Source organism: Rhipicephalus sanguineus, chromosome 2 (genome assembly GCF_013339695.2).
Source record: "Rhipicephalus sanguineus isolate Rsan-2018 chromosome 2, BIME_Rsan_1.4, whole genome shotgun sequence".
In the NCBI taxonomy this organism is placed as follows: domain Eukaryota; kingdom Metazoa; phylum Arthropoda; class Arachnida; order Ixodida; family Ixodidae; genus Rhipicephalus; species Rhipicephalus sanguineus.
Window position 1 is genome coordinate 284092 of NC_051177.1, and position 26853 is coordinate 310944.

The window sequence follows — 26853 nt, forward strand, 5'->3', positions numbered from 1 at the left end:
ATAGATCAGGGCATTTTGGCTCAATCACAGCAGTTAAGCCTAATTGACTGCAGCAGAGCCTTTTGAAAAGCCACATGGCTCGGGCCACCACTTAATAAACACAGTGATGCTACCGAGGACTTCTGATTTGGAGCAAGCAAAATTTCCGTTTTGGAGCACTTTGGAGCAGCAAAATTTTCATCTTGGAGCACTTTGGAGCAGATAATTTTGCATCTGGGAGCACTCTGGAGCAGCTAATTTTACATCCTGGAGTGTACTACTGAAGCATATTGCAATAACATTCAAGCACCGGAATATTATTATGGGGCTCTTATGAAGGCTGGAAATATATTTCAATTCATTGCAAATCTCATGGAAAAAATCATTTCAGGAGAACTCCATACTTCACTCGCTAATGAAAAAATAAGGGCTCATGCAGTTGAGTGTTCTGAATTAACCTCTTCGGCGATTATTTTCGACACTAGCAAATAAACAGGATACCAGATCAATAAAATTGCACTTTATGAAATAACACTCTAAATACATCTACAATAAAACCTCGTTAATTCGAACTCGGTTATTTCGAAATCCTGCTTAATTCGAAGGATTTCTGCGGTCCCGTATTTCGCAATGTAAATCTGAGTGGATAATTTGAAGCGGCGGTCATCGCCAGCCCGGTTAATTCGAAAACTTTGGGTGCCATGTGCCAATTCCCGATCCCGATTTCACCGCAAATCTGCGCAAGCGACGGCCCTTAGGAGCCACAGGGCAATGCAATGTAGTGATATTAATGAGTGACAGTTGAAACAACCCAGCATCGCTGCTGCTAGCGCAAAAAAAAAGAAAAAAAAACCACGGTCTCGTGGTCAGCTAAAACGTGCGCCTGCGGAAAAGAAGACGTGCTTCACTGCAGCACAGCGGTGACACACGGGCAGCATGTCGCATGCTTCTCGCAACGTCGGCGCGTCATGATAATAAAAAAGAAAAGAATAAGAAAAGAAAAGATAATAAAGGACGGTTTGACGGAATTCATGATGTGTGCGAACCTCCGATTGGCGGATGCTTCGGCATATTGTGCACTTGCACTGCTGGCGGAGTTCTTGCCTGTAACGCCTACTTCGAAAACTCAGTTCAAAAACTTAGTGATCATGTTTTCCAGCCAGAACACATTGCGGATTCCATCACACTGGCCATTATCACATTCTTTATTTCACCAGAAAGAATGGGCGAATGGTTGCATCATGACGCGCTGAGGCTGCGAGGAGCAGGTGACATGCTGCCCGCGTGTCACCACTGTGCTGCAGTGAAGCACGCCTTCTTTTACGCAGGCACGCATTTCAGCTGACCACGAGACTACTTTTTTTTTTTTTTTTTTTCGCTGGCAGCAGCGAGGCCTGCCGTTTTCCCGGGTTTGCGGCAAAAATGGGACCGAGTATTGCTAGAAAACAACCCTTGGAGCCACAAGCTAGAAGGCCAAACGACCACCTCTGATTACTTTCAGTAATTCAAAGTTCCTTGCATCCCGCTTTTTGTATGTTTCGTTAATTCGAAACCCGCTTAATTCGAAAGTTTTTCACAGTCCCAGTGACTTTGAATTAACGAGGTTTTACTGTACGTGGTTATCAGCAGACATTGTAGATAAACGCCGTGATGTACAGCAGTGCCCCAATGCCAAAGAGCCACACTGTCCCTAATGAATTCCCCTAAGAAAACTCCTAGGCGAAAGCCAGGTTCTTCTCGATCGACGGGTTGATCCTCCCCCTCCTTCTCTGCAAGCTATCTGCACCTCACCTGGTTTTGCGCTAGCTCCATGATCGGCGCACCGATTACGGAAGCAGTGTAAAGCGACGATGTCGTGATGGCGTCATCATGTGACATCACGACATATGACGCCATGATGACGTCACAAGTTTTGACGATCTCTATGACGTGATGATGACGCCATCACATGATTATTTTTTGCATCAATGGATTGACGCCGCCGACGGTCAATTTTTGTGTTTGATAAAGCATCTGATGCTTTCGCATTAATATTGCGTATTGAACGTTAACAACCTGGCCTTACATACCAAACTGTCCTCCACCATGTCACCTCCTTGCCATGCGCGAAACAGCTTCGCTTATCATCCACTTCACAGAGTGAAATGGCTCCTCAACTTTTTTTAAATGTTTATTGTGATAACAATTATATGGACGCTCTCCACGGGTTTTTGTCGTCGCCATTGCCGTAATTTTCTGTATAAAGACCAAATTAATAACATCACCACGCGCATTCTAGCCACGGGTAAAAGCTCGCGAGCGCTGGCGACGAACGCGGCTGAAGCGGAGATTAAGCTAGCAGGCCGTCTGTCTCCGTCGCACGGACAGCGCATATGAGATAACATCTTCCCGCGTGCGGGCCTGCTGTCGATTGCTCATCAAACAGAGAGGAAACGCCCCGCCCGTCTTTCGTAAGGAGCATGAAAGGACGCCAGGGGAGCGGGGGGGGGGACCGCATCGTTCGAAGGGCGCAGCCGCTTGCGCGCGCGCCATCTCGAGGCATCAGGAGACGGCTCGTAAACTTGCTGTGCTCTCAACGCTTACTTCGTGTTTAGAGAGCTCAGAGCAAGAAAACGCTTCGGTTCCTGGAGCGGCCATATTCCCTTAAACCAGTGTTTTGTTGAGTTACGCGAGATCGAATCCAAAAGAGTTAGCTACTAGCCTTACTTCATTTAACAATACAGTTTGTTGGTATCACCATCATTGCTTCGCCCTTAAGCGAAACTGAGTTTCTTTACCCGTCAGCTTTTGACCACCGAAAGCGAGGGGCGGACGTGTAACATGGGGTAGCCGCTTCACTGTGGGCCGTCAGCGACGGGCCTGCTACTGACAGCTGCGTATTTGCGGCTGCTCCGACCAGGATATATGCTTTTATTAATGAGATGCAGCGGTGACTACATGGTTGAGCGTCCGCTTCCAATGCGGGAGGTACCGGGTTCGATTCCCAGCGCCGACCGGGAACCCACCGGTTTTTCCTAATGGGTAGAGGAGTACACTGACCTGGCGCTCAGTTGTTCCTGGGTACTCATCTCGAAAGGTGGCCCCATAAGGTTCTGCAAAGACCCCTGGGCGCACCTTAACCCACCACAGCCTTGGTGAAATAGTTGAGCCTCTGCTGTGGGAGGCAGAGAATTGCTGCCGCCGGGTACCTACCGGTAAAATAAGGACAAGCGCACTTCGGGTACTTCGGGCCTGGTGCTCGGCAGAACGAAGTTCAAAGTCGCTTGGGAGGGCACCCACCCTGTGGGAAATTGGCGGCATGGGACCGCCAGACCTAAAAATAAGGTCACCCTCTCTTTTTTATTTATTTATCTTTAATTATTTTAATTTAATATTGTAATTATTTTGTTAATGAGATGACATTTTCAAAAAGCAAGCAAAAAATTCGAATTGGAACCCTAGCACGTGAGCTCGAAAGGGCAGGGCGTTTTAGGGGGTATTTACCGCAGAGTGATTAAATTCGGACGTGCTGGTATAAGCAATTACGAAAACCGAATGAAGATCCATGGATAAAGTATATCTGAGGAAAAGTGTGAATGCGTTTCCACCGTTCGCGTGCTCTTCCATAAACGCGAAGCAAGGAAAATTCGATATTTTTCCATATATATACTGCTAGCGATCTCAGATTTCATTCCGCGATGTCCGGAAACAGAATGTGAGAGACATTTTAGCAGCACATGTGTAGTTATTACTGAACATTGCTTTCCTTACATGCCGTGCGATGCTTGAAACGAGCTATCAGTAGCGTTTCTAGAACAGAAGACGTCCGCCGATGAATCGCCGTCGCACTTTCTCGCTACCGAGAGGCCTAGACGTCACGAGCCTCTGCGGAGAGCGCGTTTTGCTGTCGAGCCGACTGGCTGCATCGGCACCGTGCATGGCATCGTGGCTTATTAGGGACGCACGCGCGAGCGCTATTTATTCAGCGGAATCAGAGTCCTTCAATGCTTTTCTGGTCACGAAACTCCGCCCGCAGTTTCATACAGGGACAGAGGCGGCCGCTAGGGTCGCCTCTGTCCACCTGAAATCGGGAGCGACGAAGCTTTCGCAAGGTATAACGCCCGTGTGCCGTGTGAACACCAGCTGATGTCTAGGACCTAACCTAGCCTTAACCGCGAGTTTGTAGCCACGTTTTGTTCATTTTCTACGAGTAACTTTGACAATTTCATGTTAGGACATTGCACGAGCGAAAGTGTGTCGCACTTTACATTGTGCAGCGTCGAAAAGGCACTCGCGGGTATCTCCAATCTTCGCGCTCGTGGTACCTTCACAAATCAAAACGCGCGTTACTTTGACTGCTTAGATGGACTATGTCTGCACCGCGTGATGCAACGATTTTCGTAATGAAGTGTGCACAAGGGAGACGTGATTAACTGAAACGAAACCGCGTTTCGCTAATCTAGAGAAAACAAGCACATATGTGATCACTAGCGGAGCTCTGTTGCGCTTTCGAATAATTCAGAACGTGGAAAACGTAACACGGGGCAAAATACCCAAAACCGTGTCAAGCTCAGGAAACACTAATGCCATTTGCGTCCATACTTCACTATAATTGCTTATTTCAATGCACATGTTTGAGAACATCCCACTCTCGAGCCACTTATAATATACAGTAAACAAAGCAAGAATGCTACGATTGAAAGAGAAAGATAGAAAAACTTTTATTGCAAAAGTACCTCAGAAAACAGAAAGCTATGAGCGACATTTTCCTAGCGTAGGGAAACTCTGCACGGCCAGTACATGGAGGGAGCAAGCTAATGCAAAAAAACAAGGAAAACTCTGAAGTACAATATAAAAATTTAAAAAAAATAGCTTAGTTGACATTCAGTCAATAAAAATACGAAAAAAACAACGCTTTTTTTGACAACGGCAAACAAGGAAGCAATGCAAAGCATTTAATAAGCTGGAAAGAACCTAAAGAACTATTCTAAAAAGACGGCATGCAAACACAGACGCAAGAAAGAAGTCACGACACCACAAACGCCTGGTATCGTTACTTCTTCATTTTGTCCGTGTTTGCACGCCGTGTGTTTTTAGAATGAATACTCACCAACTAGCTTCGCTCTCTGTTATTCTAAAAACACTAGCAAGCTGCGAAAGAAACAGAGCCGGCCCGCAACTTTGCCTTCTCGCGTCGAAAAGACACATTTTCTCCATTCAATATGAAGTCGTCCGTTCGAATAACGTCGATGGCGTCAAAATGTTTCTCGCACATTCTAACATGTTCAACATCGAAGGTAATTCCTGTCGCGTTGTTGCACGTTTCCATTCATCCCTCTCATCGCCGTCCATCGGCAACCTAAACAACGACACCTTTCCGCTCGTACCTCTGTAGCCGGAGCGACAACCCGGTACACAACTAGTCTTCGGCATCGTCGCTCACGTACACTATCCATGTCCTCGCACACATTTCTCACACCCGTCAGTCACACAAATTAAGAAACAACGAGGAAAACTGAACGCCGATGCCGCCGGATTCCTCGGGCACTCAGCTCTCCGTACATAGCGAAGCTCTCCTCAATGCCCCCTGCACGCTCTTAGCGCCGCCGCGCGGCCGCTGCGGCGACATAGCAAGCTCACCCCATAGCGTTACGGAGGAGTTTCGTGACCAGAAAAGCATTGAAGGACTCTGGCGGAATAATTCTTGGTCCATGGTTGCGACTTTGGCAGCCCCAAGATCAAGCTGCACATGTTCTGACGCGCCGGCCAGTGCCGATTGCCGGTGATAGACGGCCCCAAACCCGCGACTTTGGCGGCAGTTATAGCAGCAATTTCATTTTCGGTCGCCTGCATTATCCAGGATATGGGGCGCAGTAAATACAATTTGGCGCACTTTGGCGCAGTGGCGCAGGAGTGGACTCAACTTGCAACATCAGGTGGCTGCAATTGGCCCCTGTCATACCACCCGGTATCACGGCAGAGGTCACAGTGTCCATTTCACAGAGCGCACAGCGAAGAGCTTCTCCGTTGGGCCCTCCAGCGATGAACATTCTTTTCGTCCCCGTCCAAAGTCCCGCCCGGCTTGGAACGTTGGAGGACGACTCTGCGGCTAGCACAACTTTCCTTATATACGCCGCAACTATATGACTACGCTCGGTTTGGCGCCATTGGCTACGACCACAACAGCCACTCGAAGCGAGACTCGAACTGACGAACGGCTCACCTCAACACTCCCACAAAGATAAAATGGCGGCCTCGCGTGCATAATTAAGCCAGGGGTTGGCTCGGCTACTAACGGCTACAATACTGTCTAGGTGGCGCTAGTTTTGCAACACTTTTCTTGATGAAAAATGGCGAGTTTTTCAAAATCCTCGAATCTAAGCTGACCCTGGAGTTTGATACAAAGAAATTCCGAAAAAACTATCGGCCTAGATTCGAATAAATACGGTACGCTCTGTACATTTTTCCCCCAATTCTTTCATAATAAAGTCAGTCGGTAGTGAGCACCCGTCCCGTCTTTTTGTCTCTTGTGTCCCATCTTTCTTGCGCTCTGCTTTTATTTTCAAGGGTCAGTATGAGCCTGGTCATGACCCCATTCACAGACACATTGCACAGGTGTCCCAACCAGCCCACCTACAGCGTGGCAAAGCAGGTGTCAGCCATCGCAACAATGCGAGTGAAAGGCATTATCTTTAGCATCCTATTTCATCCCGAAGTGACATCTAAAGTTTTATACTCTACGCAGCAGCTGTTGGGGACAAGCACTACGAAACGCTGGTCAAACACGTCCCACAAGGAGTGGTGAAAGTCTTACCATTTTCCTGATGAGCGCAGTCCACCCAGTTGTACTCATTGGCCAGTGTGATGAGCTCAAATTCAGTAAGCACGATGTTCAGGTGCCACGTATAGGGCACAAAGCGAAGAATATCAGGTCGAGCCTTACTTGCCCAATCTTCCACTAGGGCTGCAAAGTAAAGGCACAGAGCAAAGAAAACAGAGGTTGCATTTCATTCGTTCTGCACTGCATATCAATACAACTAGCACCTCAGCCTCACCCATCCTACACCAGACATGCTTAGCATATTTAACTCGTTTAAAACAAAGGCAATAAAATCTCACTTGAAAACTAACATTTCACTTCTGTGCTTCCTTCCGTAAAACGCAGGACTTGAAATCTATGAATATGCCACTGGGGAAAACAAGAATTACATGCCCGAAATGCGTGCAGTCATGAGATCACACCAAATGGATGCTTCACACCGAAGCATCCATCCCCATCAGAAATATCCCATTGAAAAATAGGGCTGCATGTTTCGTTTCACGTTGTTATGACTGTAACACAAGCATTACACAAATTAAACTCGACCTATCGCTTCATCCTTTGCATGATCGTCGGGATATCGCCCTGCTATCATGGTTTCATAAACACATCTATAACACAGCGTCATCATTTTTGCAGCTTGAAACTCCACAATATAGATCACAAAGTTTATACAATCAGTTTAATTTCATGCACTTTTACGGCAAGACTATACAGTCGAGCCCGACTATATCGAACCCGTTTATATCAAATTATCCCGTATATCAAACAATTTCTAAACACGGTAAATTTACATTGAGAATATATAGCAAAAGTTACTGTTACATCGAACGAAGATAGCAACAACAACCGATATATCAAACTCCATGTGCCTCAAAAGTGCCCCAGCAAGTTGGCTTTCCCTCGCGGTGGCAGGGAAAACTGCCGGCGCCACCCTAGAAAAAGTGGTTTAGACCCGGATGTGCACGGGCTAGATGATCCTGGCCCGCTCGCAGCACTTACAGCCAATCAGAGGCCATCGTGCTTTCTCCGAGGCGCGGAGGCGGTAGAAGTGAGCGCCATTTTTTCTTTCTTTATGCTTGTGTGCCTGCCGCTGCCTGTTTTCCTCGAGTCCTCATTCAGCGTGGTCTGTGCTGGTGGTGTTGCCTGTTGGTGCTCTGTGAACCAGGGGCGGATCCAGGCGCTTCCTTTGGGGGGGGGGGGGGGGGTGGGTTGTTGGGGGGGGGGAGGGGGGGGGGGGGCGTTGCCCAACTTTAAACTTCACGTTAGTAACCAAATGCTCATTATTTTTGTTCTCAGTTGCATTGCTCAGTGTCATTTCGTTATCTAAAATTTCGCATATTTCCGCTAAACATTGGGGAACACGTATCAGTGTTGTTGGTAAGAGGAGGGTGAAAGAGGGAAGGGCAGGCCACCTGCTCGATAAATGAGTATTCCCACAACGGCGAGCTCTAGTATTCCTTGAACGTAGTTTCGGAGTAAGCCTCCCTTTGTTACCCCCGCCCCCTCCTCCCCATTGCCTTTTTTTCTGGCCGGTCGTGTTGCCAGAAAATGCCCTTTCTATCTCCGCAGCCTAAGGACGGTCAACGGAGCTTTCGGAGTCGCGCTCGATTATACCCCGCGCACGTGCTCTCGGAGGCTTGCTCGGTACTTCGGCGAATATAATTCACAGCACCACTGCCTGCCTTCCTTCTTTTTTTTGTTTTTTGGACCAGCCGCTGAAGGTGACTAAAAGGTAACTTGTTCTGCACGCTTTGTGGGACCACGGCCAGGCTAGACTGCACGTGCGCGCTCAAGCGCGCACGTGCAGTCTAGCCCGGCCGTGGTGGGACGAAAGATGCCAGTTTGAATGACACAGAACAGACTCCTGTCTCTGAGAAAAAGATGGGAGAATTTGAAGACCCCTCGCTTTGCTGAAGAGCTGATGGCCCTGGGAGTGGGGAGGAAACTTTAGCTCGCTTCCATAAAGGCAGCAGTTGCTTTAGCAAAATAGTTGAGGCTTGTGCTCGTCGGTGCCTATTGAAAGATGCAGGACGCAGAAGAAATCTTTTCTAGAAAGCCTGTTTCGCTCTTAACAAAAGCGCTGGGCTGTGTGAGGGTGCTTCCCTAGTCTCGGATTGGGATGGACACAGCGACCACCTGAAAAAATTCTACGTTCTGAAAAATGGCCTTCGGTGAGGTGAAAAAGCGGGGGGGGGGGGGGGGGTTGGCTTATAGCTTTGGGGGGGGCGATCGCCCAATCGCCCCCCCCCTGGATCCGCCACTGCTGTGAACTTTATTGGCGCGCTGTCGTCATGGCTTGTGCAAAGAGGCAGAATTTGCCGTTCGCCGCGAAACTCGAAATCATAAATCGGGTCGAGCGCGGTGAAAAGAAGTCCGACGTCGCCGCCGCGTACAAAATTCCAAGGAGCACCTTGAGTACTATCCTGAAGAACAAGGCAGACATCAGGGCCAAGTCGGACAAAAGGCCAGGTGCCCGTGGCGCCCGACGTGTGCGCACTGCTGTGTACAAAGATGTTGAAGCGGCCGTTTACAAATGGTTTGTGGACGTTCAGTCACGAAACATCCCGGTGTCCGGCCCTATGATTGAGCAGAAAGCCAAGGACCTTGCTTTCCTGCTTGGCAGGAACGATTTCCAAGGCGGTTCAGGCTGGCTCCAACGGTTCAAAGAACGGCACGACATCGTTGGCAAAGCTGTTACAGGTGAAAGCAGAGCGGCGGACCTGGACAGCGTAGACAAATGGCTCGAGGAAAACTGGCGAGATATCGCAGCAAGATATCAAGCCTGTGGGGTTGCACACGCAACCCGTTGTCTTCAACGCGGCGGCACCTTGGCTTCACACTACGTATGTACGCGCAATGGCGAGAGGGGTTGCGTGGGAGAGGGCACTGTGCCGCTCCCATGGCCCTTCGCGCCCTGCTCCCTGGCCGAAGTCGAGATGCCCCGTTTTCCCTCCTTGCCCTTTTCTGGAGAGCCTGAGAGCGACGTAACTGCTGCGACGCTCAATGTTATCAGGAGGGGTAACATTACTACTCATTCTGATAATTCGAAACTCAGCCTGAGAGCATAGTAACTGCTACGATGCTCGACGGCGACGGTCCGAAACGAAGGGCGGACGACCCACCTTCGCAGGATGAGAACGCTAACCACTAGGACTGCGTCAGTTTAGTGGGAAGCTTGCTTAGCGGAAGGGAGTTGTCAGAGGCACAGCGGCAGGATCTCTTTTGTAAATACATTTGTAAGTCTTTGATGGGCTCCGGGAGCCCGGCGGCGCGGCCGCGGCGCACGTTGATGCAGCTGGTATTGCTGTTAGTGCGCGGCGCTCTGAAGCAGCTAGTAACGCTGTGAGCGCATTTCTTCCTACTTTCGATTCCTGCCCGCTGGGAACTGACCACTCCTCGCTAAGATAAACCCCTGCGGAAAAAGATACACATGAGTCCTTCAAAGCGGTGATTTCCCGCACGTTGGCACGCATACTCATGCATAAGCTCATTGAGGTGTTCACGTGATTCGAATATCCAAAGCAGTTTATAACGGACAATTCGTCCTGATTCTCTGTCGAAATCTTCGTACACTCCTGCGTAGCCTTCGGCATTAAGCGCAGGAGAACGACCACGTAATGTGCCCAGGCAAGTCTCATTGAACGTGGGAACCGCAACATCAAGCACATGCTCGTTGAAATTGCGGGGACGCACAATTGCTCTCAGGGCTACTGTGAACACGCTCGACTGGCTTTACCCCCGCCACCCTCAATCTTTGAAGGGAGCTGCCTAATGCCGTAGAACATACTCTACAGGAATGCAGCATGGCACTGGTTGCTTCGTCAGCACGCACTGATTATGCAGCTGGGCTGCGCGCGAAGGTGACAAAGGCTTTGTGCAAAGCGCGACGGAACCTGAGCACTGCTCGTGCGGAGCAGAAAGTGCAGTATGACCGCTCTCATCAGGACGTCAGTAAAAAGTGGGCGATCTGGTGTTGAAGCGCAATCATGTCCTAAGCGATGCCAGCAAGTTCTCAGCTTCTCTGGCACCGAAGTGGATAGTACCGTACCGGGTAGGGGAGACTGCCTCTTCTCTCGCGTACAAGCTGATGGATTTAACGCTAAGACCGATCGGCTGACCGGTGCATGTCTGTGATCTCAACCCTACTATGACAGAGGGAACGAGTGGCCCGAGGGAAAACGCTTCCCCCGCGGACGCAGGCAGTGGCATCCGAAGGCACGGCTCGACGTACGAGCTCAGTGCAACATTACAACTTACGATATCGGCAGAACTAACTCTGTCCGGTTCATAGGGGCATTATTGTGCGTGATATCGGATGGGACACTCCGCTGATATCTAGCATGCAGCCTTCAAGAGCGAGCACGCGCTTGCTTTTTCAGAGAGTAAGAGAGGGGCCTAACTTATTGTTCGAGTCGCAGATCACCCATCGGCCACATTTCAACAACAGCCAAGCCGAAACGACCGTTTTTGCCAGCAGATGCCCCATAGCCTGGCACTTCATCAAGCCGTCAACGCAAGCATCTTACAGCAGAGAGCGGCGACACCAAAGACTGCAGCAACAGCCAAGTTCCAGGCAAAAGAAAAACAGCAAAACAGCTTCCGGTCCCGAATGGCCTCGGTGGACCCAGAGAAGAATTCGCGGAACCAGTGCACAGCCCGGCGAAGAGTTGCAGACCCAGCGACCAAACTACGGAGTGCACCCGCGGTACGAGCGTGGTATCCCGCTGCGCAGGACGGGGGTTGCAACCGGCCAGCCGCAAGCGTCGGGGGACTTTCGACTCCAAACGCCTTAGAAGAAAAGAGGTAGAGAGAGCACGAGGCCGCAGGAGCAGAGCGGACCCCTGCTGAGCAACTAGTGGCGAGCCACTGAGGACGGGCCGGCGCCTTCTTTGCTGCTTTGCATGCCGATAGTCCCAGAGCAGCGGAGGCGCACGACACGGAGAAATCTTCAAAAGAAAAAGAAAGAACCATTCCACCACAAGCAAACATCTAACATTGGGACGGCCACCAGAATCGAGCCCAAAGCCGGGTGCCCCCCCCCCCCCCTTTCAAAAGCACGGGCCCGCGAAGTCCGAGCCAGCGATCGACGCCAGAGGAAAGCAAAAGCGTGCACGGTCCGAGCTGCCTGGTTTCCTGCCGCGCCCCCATCAGCTGTCATGTCTCTCCAGTGCCATCACTCAGCGATAACGGTGCTGTGATCTGCGTCTCCATGCGGCTCCCTCATCGACACGGACGTCGCCGTGTTTCTGGTGGAGTCGCTAGCCCTCCTCTTAGTAAGCCCCTGGTGATGGCGGCGATCTTTTTGGCTAAAGGGTTCAATTAAGGAGGGGGGGATGTGGGGTTGCACACGCAACCCGTTGTCTTCAACGCGGCGGCACCTCGGCTTCGCGCTACGTTTGTACGCGCAATGGCGAGAGGGGTTGCATGGGAGAGGGCACTGTGCCGCTCCCGCGGCCCTTCGCACCCTGCTCCCTGGCCGAAGTCGAGATGCCCCGTTTTCCCTCCTTGCCCTTTTCTGGAGAGGCTCCTCTCCAGACCCCGGGAACGCGCGCCGCTTTCTTGGGGGCCTCAGGGTCTTCGGTCTTGGACAGTGTGATTGACCACATCGGACCCAAGCCGTGAGCACCACCGCCGCCATCAACCCCTGCAGCGCTCTGGCCATGGAGTGCGAACCACCGCCCCGGACCGGAGTGCAAAAGCAGCCACGCGAGGTGAGATGAGCCTTTATCATTCCCTCGACGTGTGCTTGCTATTTGAGACGCTTGAGGCACAATACGGAAAACTGCGTGACGAGTCGACCTCCGAAGATCCGTCGTCACCGTGGTCTCAGACAGTTTCCACCAGCGCCTATTCTGACATCTCCTCGGTAGTGACGACACAGTTGTCCACATAAGAAAAAAATCGCAACACTGCACATCATCGGGGGCTGCTCCATGTGCCAACAATGAAACCATGCGTGCGTGCACGTTGTCGAGAACAAAGAGCGAGCGACACGGATACCACGAAATATTCAGAAAAGCACTCTCCATATGCGGTGCAAACTCGAAAGGTAAGAACACGGAGCAAGATTTTTTTTGAGGCATCACTTGGTTTCACGTTAACGAAGTGCAGTTCAGAGACTTCTGCAGAACTGAAGAGTGGCGCTGCCAAAGCAAAAGCCGTCTTGGAGCACATGAGAAGTACGGACTGCTGGGCGAGTTGGTAACTCATCTTAAAGCTGTGGTGCGCAAAAGAACGAAAACACGAGAACACGTTTCATCTGCCTTCCTTCGTGTTTTCGTTCTTTTGCGCACCACAGCTTTAAAATTGGAGCACAGTGCCCGTTCGTGCATTGAGCGGCCACGGTATAACCGATAGAAGAGAGCAAACACAGGGCACAGCGTAGGATGACAGACGGTGATAGCAAGGAGGAGGGAACGACGGTGGTTGGTAAGAAATGTTCCGCGGCAGCCACGCGCAGTGCCATCGTGTGTCGGCTGCTGTGGAACGCGCCCACGTGTTGCCTTCCACGGTCTTTCAGTTAGCGAGGCAGTCGCGCTGTGCTGCATCTGCAGCGGTTGATGCAAAATGGGCAGCACTATATTGTCTGTGCCAGTCAGGCACGGCGTTCTGTTCTTAATGTAAACCGCGTACAGTCTCAGCCAGTTCTTTCTGAACAATGAGCGACGCAAATGGTGGAAGTACATCATCTGCCGCTGCTGCTCAACAAGCTGCCCGAGTAGAGGCTCAATGGCACCGCCAGAATCCAGAGGCAATATCGAAAAACCAAAACACCTAAACAGCTGCGCTCAGAATTTGCATAAAGCAGTATCTTAATCATCGGTGAATTATTCTTTTTTTTTAAGAAAGCAGGCACGGTTAGCGTGGTGGCACCCGCGAGCGGCTGGGTGAGGTTTAAAGGGAGGGAAGAGGGCACGTCCACGCATGTGCCTGTGGCGGCAAGAACGCCAGCTCGAGGGGCGCAGGTCCGCCTGCCCGCCTCGCGCACACCCGCACATGCACCAACAAGCGCTACTCTCACCTCGCAGTTGCCGGGGCTTCGAGCGTGCCATCACGCGGCATCACCGCTTCACGCTCCGTTGTCGGCAGGGCAACTGCAGATGATGCATGCGGCTCCTGCTCGTACAATTATCAGGCATTTTGGTGCGCGCCCAAGCTCTCGCAAATACAGTAGAACCTCGTTGATACGTTTCCGAAAAAACGCGGAAAATAAACGTATGATCCGGGAAAACGTACGATCCGAATCCAGTAGAAATTGAGGCTGACAAGGCCATATTGAGGTGCAAAGGGCAAAAAATATTTATTTCTCAAAAGACATGGAGGGACTCTTCGATTTTCGAACTCCTGGCATCTTGCTGGCATCCAGAGGTCAGCCAGGTAGTTCCGGTCCTGACCGAAAATAACGTCGTGGTCACGTGTATTGAAATCGCGAGACAACCCGAATATTGCAAAATCGAACTCTGTGACAACCAGCGTAAACGTAAAGAAACGCTACCGCCGTGTCAGCAGACGAAACTTTGCGCCACATGAGCGTCGGTTCTTTCTGCATTGCCGCTTGGAAATATGGGGCTAGGTTTGCCGAAGGGCAGAAGTGATATTCTCGAGCACATGCATTTGGGATACAATAACGTACGTTCGCAAGATCACGCGTGACTTGCCCCGTCCGTGAAGAAAAAGCCGCCCCGCTAAAGGCTTAACAAGCTCAACTCTTCGCAGTGCACGTAACAATCGTGGTACAACATGATATGCGAAATCTCGCGAAAGTGATAAGCGTCCCCGAAAGCGACAGCTGTTGCGGTAATCGTATACTACGTCGCATCCTCGCGCTGATCAGTTTGTGTTCTGTCTTAACTTCAGACCTGTGCTATGTTCTCCGCCACTCGTAATCGCACCATCTCGCACGGCGGAACGGGTTCTAAAAGATAATGCCCTGCGTAATGACAACTGAAGGTGAAGTCCCCATGCACCCGCACTTTGATCTGTCGAGTCCTCAAAAAGATGGCGGCGAGCGCGCATCGTCTCGTTTTGGCGTGATAACCAAAAGCTTTCCAGATATCTTCCAGAACAAATCTTTTCTGGCAGCATCTGACGACCCGCTGGTAGGCAGAATTGCCCAGCCAGAGAAATACGCCAACTGGAATTGCGCCGGACGCAGCAACCCAAAAACGAATGCGCTCCGGGAGAAAAGTGTGGGGAAATTATCGGCCATATTCACTGGGCACAATGGCGGCGTTGCTATGGTTACGGGTCGCGGTGTGCTGTGCAGCGGTGGCGATGCGGCGGCGGCATGTGCGTTTCCGCGGCAAGCCGTTTGAAGATTTTGACGGCCAGCGTCGCCGCCTGCCTTCGGGTCGGTGTGTGGTTGACAGAGAGCGGTGATCGAGCAGTTCGGAAGAGACGCCGAGGGGACAATTGTGCAAAGCAGAGAAAGCGCGGGGGGGGGGAGGCACTGCGGAGAAGTCGCCGCGCGGCGGCTGTCTGCCACTTCGCGCTTCACAAGTACACGAGAGGGTCCTTTTTGCGCGCCTGAATGGGAGTTTCTGAGTACAAAACGTATCATACGACCACAGTTTTTCCGCGGTGCTGAACGTTGCTGCCGAATAATCGTATTTTCCGGTAACGTATTAACCGGAACGTATTACACACAGCTGTATTGGGTTATTTTTAATTTTCGCGATTTCGACCGTAGGAGCCAGGAAATCGTACTAAGCGGGAACGTATCAACGAGGTTCTACTGTACATTCAGTACCTGCCGCGAACCGCGCTTAACTGCATGCCAACCGCCACTTGCAAGTTTGCATCTCGTGATGAGCACCGCTGATACCAGCAAAGCGCGGGATAGATTACGGCTCTCTCGCATGGAGCGTTTGGAAACGTAGCGTGTATTAGCGCGGCACATAAAAGAAAGGGACAGGACACAGACGTAGAGATAGGTAGGCGCTAAACTTCCAACTGTTTATTTCATGCCAATCACACCCATTTTATACATCCGCGAGAAAGCACAACTCATCTTGCACGTGTTCTTAAACCAAGGAACGTCATCTCCTTTTCCGAGAAGGAAATCGATGACGAGCTTACACACAAGTGTCCTAATTCTTTTATAGCTTCGGCTTCTTTTATCTCCCGTGTGAGCCGATCCCTAGACCTACCGATAACAATGCAGCTATACAGATCAGGGGAGCACCCACAGCCTTTGCAGTGTGCCGCCAGGAACCCTCCCACCGTAAGCTTATTTCTCGCGTTATAGCAGTGCTCGCGCAATCTGTCATTCAGACACCGTTTTGTCTGCCCAATATAGTACATCCCGCAGGATAAAGAAAACTTGTAGATGACACAGGATACACAATCAACGAATCTAACGTGGTGTTTCTTATCACAAGCTGGGGGAGCAACATTTCTTGGACAAGTTAGCTTGCAAAGCTCCCCTAGTTTTTTGGGCGCTGAAAAAACGACGCGTACGTTAGCCCTCTGGGCCACTTTTTTTAAATTGTGAGAAACTGTGTGCATGTAAGGAATCACACCTACTTTGCAGCCTGAGTACTCGGAAACTTCACGCCTGTTTTCTTTGCGAGACTCCTTGAGAATGCGTTCGGCTACGGAAACCTGTAGCAGAATTGGGTAGCCCGCGTCATTTAGACGCTTGCTTTGGGTGTCGAAACTGGACGCCATCTTGTGGTGACACGATTTGGTCAGGGCATTTTTAAAACACAAGTTCGCGATGCCCCTCTTAAAGGGGCCCTGCAACACTTTTCGAGCATGCTCAAAAAGCGCTGCCGATCGGTAGTCGAGGCTCCCGAGAACACGCGAGCCAAATATTATAGCGATGCGCACGGCCTGGAATTTACAATAAATTCTCAAAGTCAGCTGAAAATCGCTCCCTTTTCTCTCGACAAATGATGTATTAGTCCGCAAAATATGACGCGATTGTCGGCAGTTCCACCATTGGCTGATGTTATAATCACGATAACACCCTCATTATTACTTTCGTTGTTAATTTTGAGTTCAATAAGTAGATAATATGTATGTTTATATTATGTTATCGCGTTAAAAACACCGAACAAACATTAATATTAGCACTTCCGGTCTCACCGACAGCTCGTCTGCTCGTAGTTGCGTGGTTCCGTTTTCTTCGCCATGCGCAGTGCCGAAAACGTGAATATCTCTGTGCTTTTGACCATCGCCGGTTGCCGTTGAGAGTGGCAGCCGTTCGAGTGTTGCCTCGTCAGCCGAGAACTGCATCGTCGGCACGTTCTCACGACCGACCGAGGCACGGGCGCAGCGTGTCTCCGATAACAATGCTGGCGTCCGGTAATGGCGGCGCTTCGGGGTCGTCTGCCAGTGCCGTCTACGAGGCGGTGTATCGGAGTAATGGGCCGAAACCGATCTCAGCTGTCATTCGTTCCAAACGAGCGCGAAGGTTTGCTTCCATGGTTGGCAGAGCGATGAAAACACTACGGCGTTCGAGGTGCACACCCAACATTACCAAACCGACGCGCAGTTTTCAAGCACGCGCGATACACAGAGCGATCGACTCCGCTCGACGAGAACGACGCAAGCCGACCGGAAGTGGCGGCACAGACCACGTGGTTGCGCCCAGACGTCATAGAGAAAAAAATGAAGAAAAAAACTCCGCCGGCGCTCTTGGGCGGAGCCTCGCTCCTCTGCGCTCCCTCCGTCGACTCGCTGCCTAGATTTCCGCGCGCTCGCAGCGTTGAGTTGAGGGAGAAAGCTGCGGAACGTGATCTCTATAATTTGGTAACACCACTTAGACTTGACGGATTCGAAAAATTTTTGCGGCATATGACTCGTGAAGAGTCATACGTCAATAATGAGACTATTCCAATATAACTAAGAAAGGTGTTGCAGGGCCCCTTTAATGAGATTTGAATGCGCGGAAGCGAAGGAAAGGAGAGGCTTATTTGCTCGCGGCTCATACCACCAGCACGTGTGGTTTTCTGAGAAAAATAACCTGAGGTCCAAAAACCGAATAGAGCCCCCTCGCGGAAGTTCGCAAGTGACCTCCAGGGGCGCAAGGCATTCCTTAATCGCGGGCAACACCTCATCAACCCTCGCTTCTACGTCACCAGAAGTGCAGTCAATTAAAAACAGGAAGTCGTCGACAAAGCGAAAAACTTTGCACACTTTGGTGTTTTGTAGCGTTTTAGACAAGGTAATGCTAAGACCAGATAAAAACAAATCACTAAGAATGGGTACTATACACGAACCGATACACACGCCCTTTTTTTGCAAGTACAGTGCGTTGTTCAACAAATAAAGGTGGACGATAAGTAAAACGATAAAAGTTCTAAAAAATGTCTCATTGACAATGAAGCTTCATTTTGGAAGCGCGTGGCGCCATATTCATCGATGGCATGTTCATGGAAGACAACAGAGCACTGTGAGGGATTGAATAATACAAATCTTTTATGTCTACCGAAAACGCTCGGTAGCCTTTACGAGGATGGTCCTTCAAGAACCCAACCACTCGATCCGAGTTCCTAATCAAGAACGGATCATTCATGGGCAAACAGTTAAGCTTGGCTTGAAGAAACAAAGCGACTGACTTCTGTCAGGTGTCATTCTCCGATACATTACCCTTAACGGGACGTCTGGTTTGTAGGTTTTAGCACTGTACAATACCTGAAGGTGCCATCGCTTGCTATCATTAATACTTTTCCGCAACTTATCGAGATTGAGCCTGCCACAAAGTTTTTTGGCCTGCGCCTTAACCTTAGTCAAAGTGATGTCATCATTTCGTTTAAAAACACTGGAGATGGCCTCGTCTGCCTTAGCACAAAACGTGCCTGTAGGCAAAACGGCGAAGCCACCTTCCTTGTCGGCGGGTAATACACACAACGCACTGCTAGTCAAAAAATCCGCAACGCGTTCGACACAACGCGTTTGACATAATGCGTTTGACACAACGCGTTTGACACACAACGCGTTTGACGCAACGCGTTGACGTCGTTTTTTTCAGCGCCCAAAAAACTAGGGGAGCTTTGCAAGCTAACTTGTCCTAGAAATGTTTGACTTTTGAAGACAAAATCTCGAAGGCGTAGATGCCATCAAAAGCACTAAAGCTTAATACTACGTTGAAAGTGGCAAAGCATGCTGATTGCTTGTGCTTGAAAGTACTACATTGCACTAGATTTTCGTCAAAGGAAACGCTCAAAGGTATGAAGTGCACCCCCACACAAAGCTCACGCCTGCCTTCAACCCAGCTGCGTGTCACGCAAATTAGGTTCGCAAAATGAAATAGGTGGGCATCACACTGCAGAATACATGCTGTTAGTGTACTTACTCGCGCATTTTCACTCGGCTCCTAGTTTTTTTTGCTTGAATCACAGTTATCCATTCGCGGCGAAGCTGAAAACACCGCACCGGCACTATTTCCGTGGCGCGTCGTAATCGTCGCAGACAACGCTAACATCCTCTTGTTGCGCAGGTTGTTTTGGCATCCAAAGACGACGCTGTAGTGCCCAGACGAGCTCTTATACGCTGAAGCGGCGTGAACGGGTACTTTTTCGCACTTTAAAGCCTCAGAACTGCAGCTTGCCTTGTTTACTTGGTGCAGCCCGCGCGCGCCTTGGCCTGCCTTGGCAGCCCCGGTCAGCCCGGCGTCTGGGTGCGAGAGTATCCGCTCGGCTCGCCAGCAGCCTGGGTGCGAGACAGGCGTGCTCTGGTGTATAGGCGATGCGCAAAGCACCGACCACGCCATCTGCCGCCATGGCTCGGAAGCGCTCGCGGGGCCCGGCGAACAGTGTTTCAGCGAGCGTCTACGCGAGTGCACGGATGGATGTGTTTTTCAACGTGATTTAACGACTCTCTCGGGCTTCAGCGATGTCGAAAAATAACTGCTGCATTGTCGGCTGCTCAAACACATACAAAAACTCGCCAGGAACGCACTTCTACATGTTTCCGGTGCTATTTCATGAGCGAGAGCGACGGCGACGGTGGATTGCGGCTGTCCGACGCAAAAGGTAAGCAATCGCGCTTTGTTTAGGCAGTGTTAGAACGATTACCGTGTTTTTATTTCTCCATTTATGTCGCTACGTCTTCAGCGAACGCTATTACGTTTACATTTGGTCGCCTCGCCTGCATTGTAGATGCTACAATGCACATGAGGTTGTTATCACTGATAAGACGCGATGCCTAGGCTCTCTTGAAGCGCTATGCCAGAGAATGTGGGGCAGGTGGCGGCTCCTTTACAAAAGCGCCGTGGAATCACACGTGTGCTGCACGAAATGGGCTGCATTCTACCTAATGATGGCACGGAATGCGATCACGCGTGCAGAATGTTCGCTGTGCGCTCGCCTCAACTGTATGCATATTGGCTGTAAAACATGGCACCTGTTTCGCACTGAAGGCTTTTGACAGGACATTCAACCGATTCAACCTCCCTTTGAATGCCTTGTAACATGACTTCATGCTAATAAAAACACCCTTGATGTATCCCACTAATACTCATTCGCTTTACACAAGCTGCGTTATGAGTGGGGCCATCGGCGTGCTCACGGGGCGTGGGGGCTTTCCTATTTGCCTAAGAGGGGGAGGGGGGGCGCAAAATCGGCCCCTTCTGCCCCATCTGTCTGTCTGGCGCGGCTAAGATGCCACTCCTCCTGAAGGCGCACGCCAGAAGAAGCCTCATCCATCAGAGAAACCGACATTTTGTGCCAGAACTGTTTCAACCGCTTCAAACAGATCGCCTTAGAGTCTCTGGATGCATCTATTCTGACGAAAATTTTGTTCCCGAACAAATTGCTGCGAAGAGCTAAACGTATTCGGAAGACAAACAAAATATATTTTTTGAGGCGAAATTACAGGGGTCAACGGCCATGCACCGATGTTCTTCTCTGAAAGACACCCAGCAAATACGTAGCCAAGCTGCGACGACAAGCTAGGTGACCACCAGCTCCGCAGTGGACTCAGTCCCGCGCCACTAGCCGCAAGCCTGCCGAGATATTTTTCGCAGTTATCGTGCTGGTTTCAAAGTTTTGCCAACGCTGACCATTCGCGTGGCCGCACCCGTGAAATCCATGCGCCGGCGCGACAGCGCTCCCTCAAAATCTACTATATAAACACATGGCACGTAAACGAAGCTACTGTGTCGAGAAAAAACATTGGTTCATGCGTCAACGCATGCAGGCATTAGTGATCGGGACGTTGTAAAGAAAGCGGTGTACTTACGATGAGCTCCACTTCGTAAGGAAGCTTGTTGACGCTTGTCTGTGGCAAACACTTGGCGCGTATAGTGACATTGTCGTCCCACACAGCTGTTACATCCACTCCACATCCACATAATAGTGGACATGTTACACATGTCCACTATTATAAAGTGCGGCTCCTTTGCGCACACTATCGCCACAAAAGTAATTATCAGGGACGCGCACAAGTGGCAAATCGCACGCGCGCACTTCCGTCATGCTTGCAGTGAAAGGAGGCGTCCGCTACGCGACCCGTGTGCGGTTCCAACGGCCGCCGCTACGCGGCTTTCAGTGGCGCCCCTATAGGCGCTACGCATCACGAATAACGCGAGAAATAAGCTTACGGCGGGAGGGTTCCTGGCGGCACACTGCAAAGGCTGTGGGTGCTCCCTGATCTGTATAGCTGCATTGTTATTGGTAGGTCTAGGGATCGGCTCACACGGGAGATAATAGAAGCCGAAGCTATAAAAAAATTTAGGACACTTGTGTGTAAGCTCGTCATCGATTTCCTTCTCGGAAAAGGAGATGACGTTCCTTGGTTTAAGAACACGTGCAAGATAGTTGTGCTTTCTCGGGATGTATAAAATGGGTGTTGATTGGCATGAAATAAACAGTGGAAGTTTAGCGCCTACCTATCTCTACGTCTGTGTCCTGTCCCTTTCTTTATGTGCCGCGCTATACACGTTACGTTCATGGATGACCAACTCGCCCGATCAGCAACCCTTCTGAACTTCGTTGGAAACGACGACGCGGAACACAAAGACTGTGGCGGGAGAGCGGACGACTCGTCCGGCTTTCCCCTATGCGTGTGCGCACGTAAACGATGCATACACACATCACCGAACCTCCGAGGATACACAAGCATTTGCTGCCGAATGAAGCCGATCGTTCTAGTTGTGTGCAGCACATCGCCAACTAAGGCTGACGCCGTCACTGTACTGTTGCTGAATCGTACGCACGCATTTATCATGAAAAGTGTTCGTGATGCGCACTTTGTTCCTGACCACACACGAGTGCGGCAATGGCGAGCTGGTTTTCATCCGTGAAGGCAACACGTCCATGCGGCGCACTTAGCGGTCTTGCGCAAAGAGGCAGCATGGAATGGCGGCGCGGCGCGTTGGGTTGTCCGCCTATTAAATGTGTGCAGTATGCATACAACTGCACTAGGCCACATGCACTACCGGCAGTTAACTGAAGCTGCTTATCGTAAGCGTTGTCAGCGATTAAGCCGTACTGGCGGCGTTTGCCACTGCCACCATCACGCCTCCGTGCATTTCCGCTGCTTATCCTAATGACATCGCCGAATGCCGCCGTGATAGCGGCCCTTTGAATCTCTGGTCTACTTCACCCAATAAGGCTTTGGCATTGCGGCAAAGCTGGGATTTCGGACTCTGCTACTGTCGCAAACAGATCGTCCCTCGCGAAAGCGCTGGTTCGAACCTCCGAGATGATAGACGCAGCAGAGGTGGGGGCTTCAATAATGCCTTCGGACCGCAATTTGGGCAGAAAGTCGAAAAATCAGACGCGGAATAAGTTTTCAAGCGTCCGAAATTTTCGGACGTTCTAATACATTGACATCTATGGGGCTGGTGACTGTGCTGCGAAAGCGTCCGAATTTTCGAGCATGTCCGGAAAATCGGGCGTCCGAAAAATCGGCAGTTGACTGTATTCGTAATATCAAGGGTCTCCCACTGCCACTTTGTTACATAGAGGTCACAAATACATGTGCTTTTATGCAGTAACGGCGGGGAATAGAAGAACTTCGTAACATCGAGGAATTTGTTGTATGAAGGTTCGCTATAGGCAGGTTAACTCTAGTCTGTTTTTCTGATTTTTCTCGTTTACCTTCTTTCATTGTCATGAGTAAGGGGCATGAGGCACGTGCAAAACAATGGAAAGTTTCAATGGTACGCATGCTGGTATGCGAGAAGCGGACAATTTCTCGATGGTATGCATCTCTGCCACGCCCATGTACGGGATTGGTTGAAATAGGGTGTGTGGCAGGCGACCCGAATTGTGGCGAAAAATGCGAGGAGAATGGGCATTGTCTGTGGGGCACCATTTGAAGAAGGTCGAAGAAGCACGGGTAACAAGAGCGGCAAGTGCCAGGTACGGAGATGCAGCACCAAGAGTCCGTAGCGTACACATCGATCTCGGCAACGACCGGGTGAGGCTACTCTGGAGTCTCAGCATCCTCGTCACAGCAGTTGCAGTAGCACCTGCAACGCTCCACCTTCGTTGGCAAAACTTTCTGGACCCACAGTACAGTCCCAGGGGTGCCACGTCGTCATGTAAACTACAGACTCACTTACAGTCGGATACAACTTAAGAAGGCAGGAGAGGCCCCGCCCAGACGACCGAAGCGCGGCTGCCGATCGCCTACGGATTAAAGAAATAGTCCCACTCATGCACGCGCAGATGTTCTCCGAAGGCGGAACCACCGGCCGTCCCACTCATGACGTCAGTCCCGAGTGCACGCCCGTTGGTGCAGGCTTGTGTTCATCTGCCTTTGAGAAGGAAATGCCACTGCCTTCTAAAGTTGTATCCGAATATAGAAACAGGGATGATGAGGCAGTTAGGCCTAAACTTTCCAATCCAATGATGGCCATGATGACGACTGGAAAATTGGCAACAAGGGATCATCCCAAAGCTTTGAGCAACGAGGACCACAGGAAATCCTCGAGAGCGTCGATGGCGAGCGCAACGTAACATGGACGACAGTGATTCGATTAAGACGCCATGCCAACTGAACAGTAAAGATGCTCCATTAGGAACGCAACTCTGAGGCCAATGCGGCCGGACTGCTGTTGCAGTTAGAAAATGCGTTTAGCATTTGAGGTATTTTGCTTTTAATAGTATTATTTCAATGTATTTCATTTATGTGTCGTTCTGTAGTCCATCCCTCGCAAGCGCTCCCAAGATACGCAACATTCGTTCAGATTTTTTTTAAACAAGGTAATGTCATTCAACTGCACCGTTTCATTGCCCATGGCACTAAGGGTATTTATCAGTGACTGTATTTATTGCATTCCACAAACCTGACACAGGACAGCCTAGTATTTCACTTAGCAGTAACAGATTCAAAGTTTTTCCATGATATAGCCTCTGGCAGCACAGCATGTTTTTATCCTTGTCACATTGTAGTGCTGACCTTTTATAGAACCCCACAGCTCATGTCGTGGCACAGTGGTTAGGGTCAGCAATGAACCCTATGAATAACATGGAAGGGAGGCAATACCTTGAAAGAAGCCCTTGTGTGTGTGCAGCAAGGTGAGGGAGCTGCGGCAGCCAGCCAAGCTGCATTGCCAATCCTGGTGGCCGTTCCAGATGAGGGGGTACTTGCCTTGAACATCAAACTGCACAAGCACCACCTGACAGTGAGACTCGTCAAAGCACTCTTCTCACTAGGTACACTAATACCTGGGGCATCAGACACTGCAAGAAAGAAAAGCTCCCGTCATCTATAAAACAACAGAACCATGACAAATGCACCAAATGACACAAATCCATCCACTGCTCTGTTTTGTTAAAATTGGGCCCTCGTTAATCACCGTGCGGTTCAGTGGTTATGGTGCTCGGCTGCTGACCCAAAGTCGCAGGTTCAATCCCAGCCACAGGGGCCACATTTCGGAGGAGGCAAAATGCTAGGGGCTAGTGCACTTAGATTTAGGTGCCCATTAGAGAACCTCATGTGGACGAAATTTCCAGTTCCCTCCACTACAAAATGCCTCATAATCACACATCACGGTTTTGGCCCATAAAAACCCAGAAATTATTATTATTAATCCCTCGCTCATCATCGTCAATGTCATCGCCCACTCAGTGATGCTACCAAGGGCTTCAGATTTGGAGCAATTTCGGAGAAGTAAAATTGTCATTTTGGATCACTTCGGAGCAGTAATTTTGCCTTTAAGAGCACCTTATAGCAGCTAATTTCCATTCTGGAATATGCCCGAGAAGCAAGTTGCATTTTACACTCAAACATCAAATAAGTAATATGGAGCTCTCACGAAGAACTATAAATGTTTCGATGTTTTGATCCATTGCAGATTTCAATGAAAATATGTCACTATTACTCCTCCCGATAATGCAAAAATGAGGGTGCCATGAAGTTGGATGCTGTGGAATAACCTCTCGAGCCATTTCTTCGGCACAAGCAAATTAACAGAATACTGGTACACGTTATGAAATAATACTTGAAGTGTAATTACGTGGTTATCAAAATGCAAGGTTCCTGCCACAAATTTGTAGTCTTGATTTTATCAATATATTGCACTTAAAATCAGCAGCGAATGCCGCGACACCCAACGCCGTCTCTAATGCCAACTGAACACATAACCAGATGGAAGATACCAGCCGCGGGCGTGAGACTCTGAACGAGATCAGCTCTTCCCGTGGCTCAGTGCACCCGAGTTGTTTCTTCCTCTTTCCACTTTAACATCTTCTTTACACCAAGGAAAGCCACGCCTGTGAGACCCGAGTAAACGGCCAAGCAAGCGCCTGGCATTCCGCATTGCCCTCTCTTTCCCACCCATTGCCATGGCACACGGTCGACACCTTCTCGACTCTAAGGCTCTCCACATCCGGAGTGTCACTCACCCTTTGGTTTCCCCCTTTCCCAACAGTCACTCCAACCGACGGATACAACTGGACACTGATCATCATTTAGAAGTATGCAGCATTTCTCTGAATGAAGAAACAGAAACGGTGGAACAAAGCTGCCATAATCATATGACAGTTACGTTTAAATGAAATATCAGCATCAGGCGAGAAAACATTGTACTCAAGAGCGCTCTATATTTAAGAACAGAGGACAAGTAGTGCAGGAGCACGCCGGCCCGTCAGTTTGTTTCTCGCTGCCACACGTGGCATGTACGGTGCAGTGTGCCGTTGAAATTGTGAAAACGTCGTGCGTGCTGCAGTTCATCAGATGGAACGAGTGCCGTGTCCCTCATTGCCGTGGCAATTACGACTTGAAGTGCAACGAGCATGTTTTCCCAATTCCCTTAATATGCAAAAAATGGCTGCGCATGATTTCACATGACAACTTGATTCCTTCCCAGTGCTCCATGGTCCCAGCGTGATTAGAAGTACGACAACCACCACTTCTACAAATGCAATGACAAAGACTGCCATGACGTTCAGAGGGAGCCTAACTACTCGCGGCCTCGCTGAAGGACATTATCCCGGTATTGGTGTCTGTGGCAGGGTATGCTGGCTAACTCAAGCGTGAGAAATGCACAATGGTGGTAAATCGGGCTAGTGGTTGTTCATGATCATAAAATAACAGCGCAAAAGACAAGGACAAAACATACAGACATAAACGAGGGGCCGCGACTCCAGCTGGTTTATTTATGCAGAAACATACAAGTTGATGGCGCGAGATCGAGCGGAGTCGCCGCTGGCGGCTACTGGCTGAAGCGCGCCTAGTGTGGAATGCTCCATGCGTGTCTGTTAGCGGCGTTGTGTTTGCATGTGCGCGTACGTCATGCAGGGGCAAAAGGCAGTTTGTTCCGTTGCGTTGGTGCAACTTTAACCGCTCGTACGTATGCCTAACACGATGTAAAGAAGCATTTGGCCTTGATCGGCTGTACATGTACTGTAATAAGATCAGTGAGTGCACTTGTCGAGAGTGCTGTGTGTGGTCGTCGTACCGTCCGTTCACGAGAGTCACATCAGTGTAGGCGCCGCTCTGTGGTTCAAGCGCATTGCAAAGTGCACTTGGCGTTGTGCCTAAAGATGAGAGAAGTTTAAATCTGATGTGAATATAGCCTTTAGCGGCTCTGTGGTTTAAAAAAAAGGCTCTCATGCACTTGCGTGTTGTGGTTAGGTGTTTATACTTTGGGAACTGGTCATACTAGGTTACGC

General features: G+C 50.1%; 1 protein-coding gene across 1 annotated transcript in view; it reads right to left on the minus strand.

The window, feature by feature from the left end:
• The window catches only part of LOC119381019 (transmembrane protein KIAA1109-like), a 34840-nt gene extending 9193 nt beyond the window's left edge, over positions 1 to 25647 (minus strand). Inside the window, exons 1-3 of the mRNA XM_049412127.1 lie at positions 25585 to 25647; positions 24224 to 24341; positions 6773 to 6922 (exon numbers count right to left, since the gene is read on the minus strand). Coding sequence (XP_049268084.1) covers positions 6773 to 6922; positions 24224 to 24341; positions 25585 to 25647 — 331 coding nt within the window. The remainder of the gene's footprint in view (positions 1 to 6772; positions 6923 to 24223; positions 24342 to 25584) is intronic.
• Positions 25648 to 26853: the final 1206 nt, after the last annotated feature.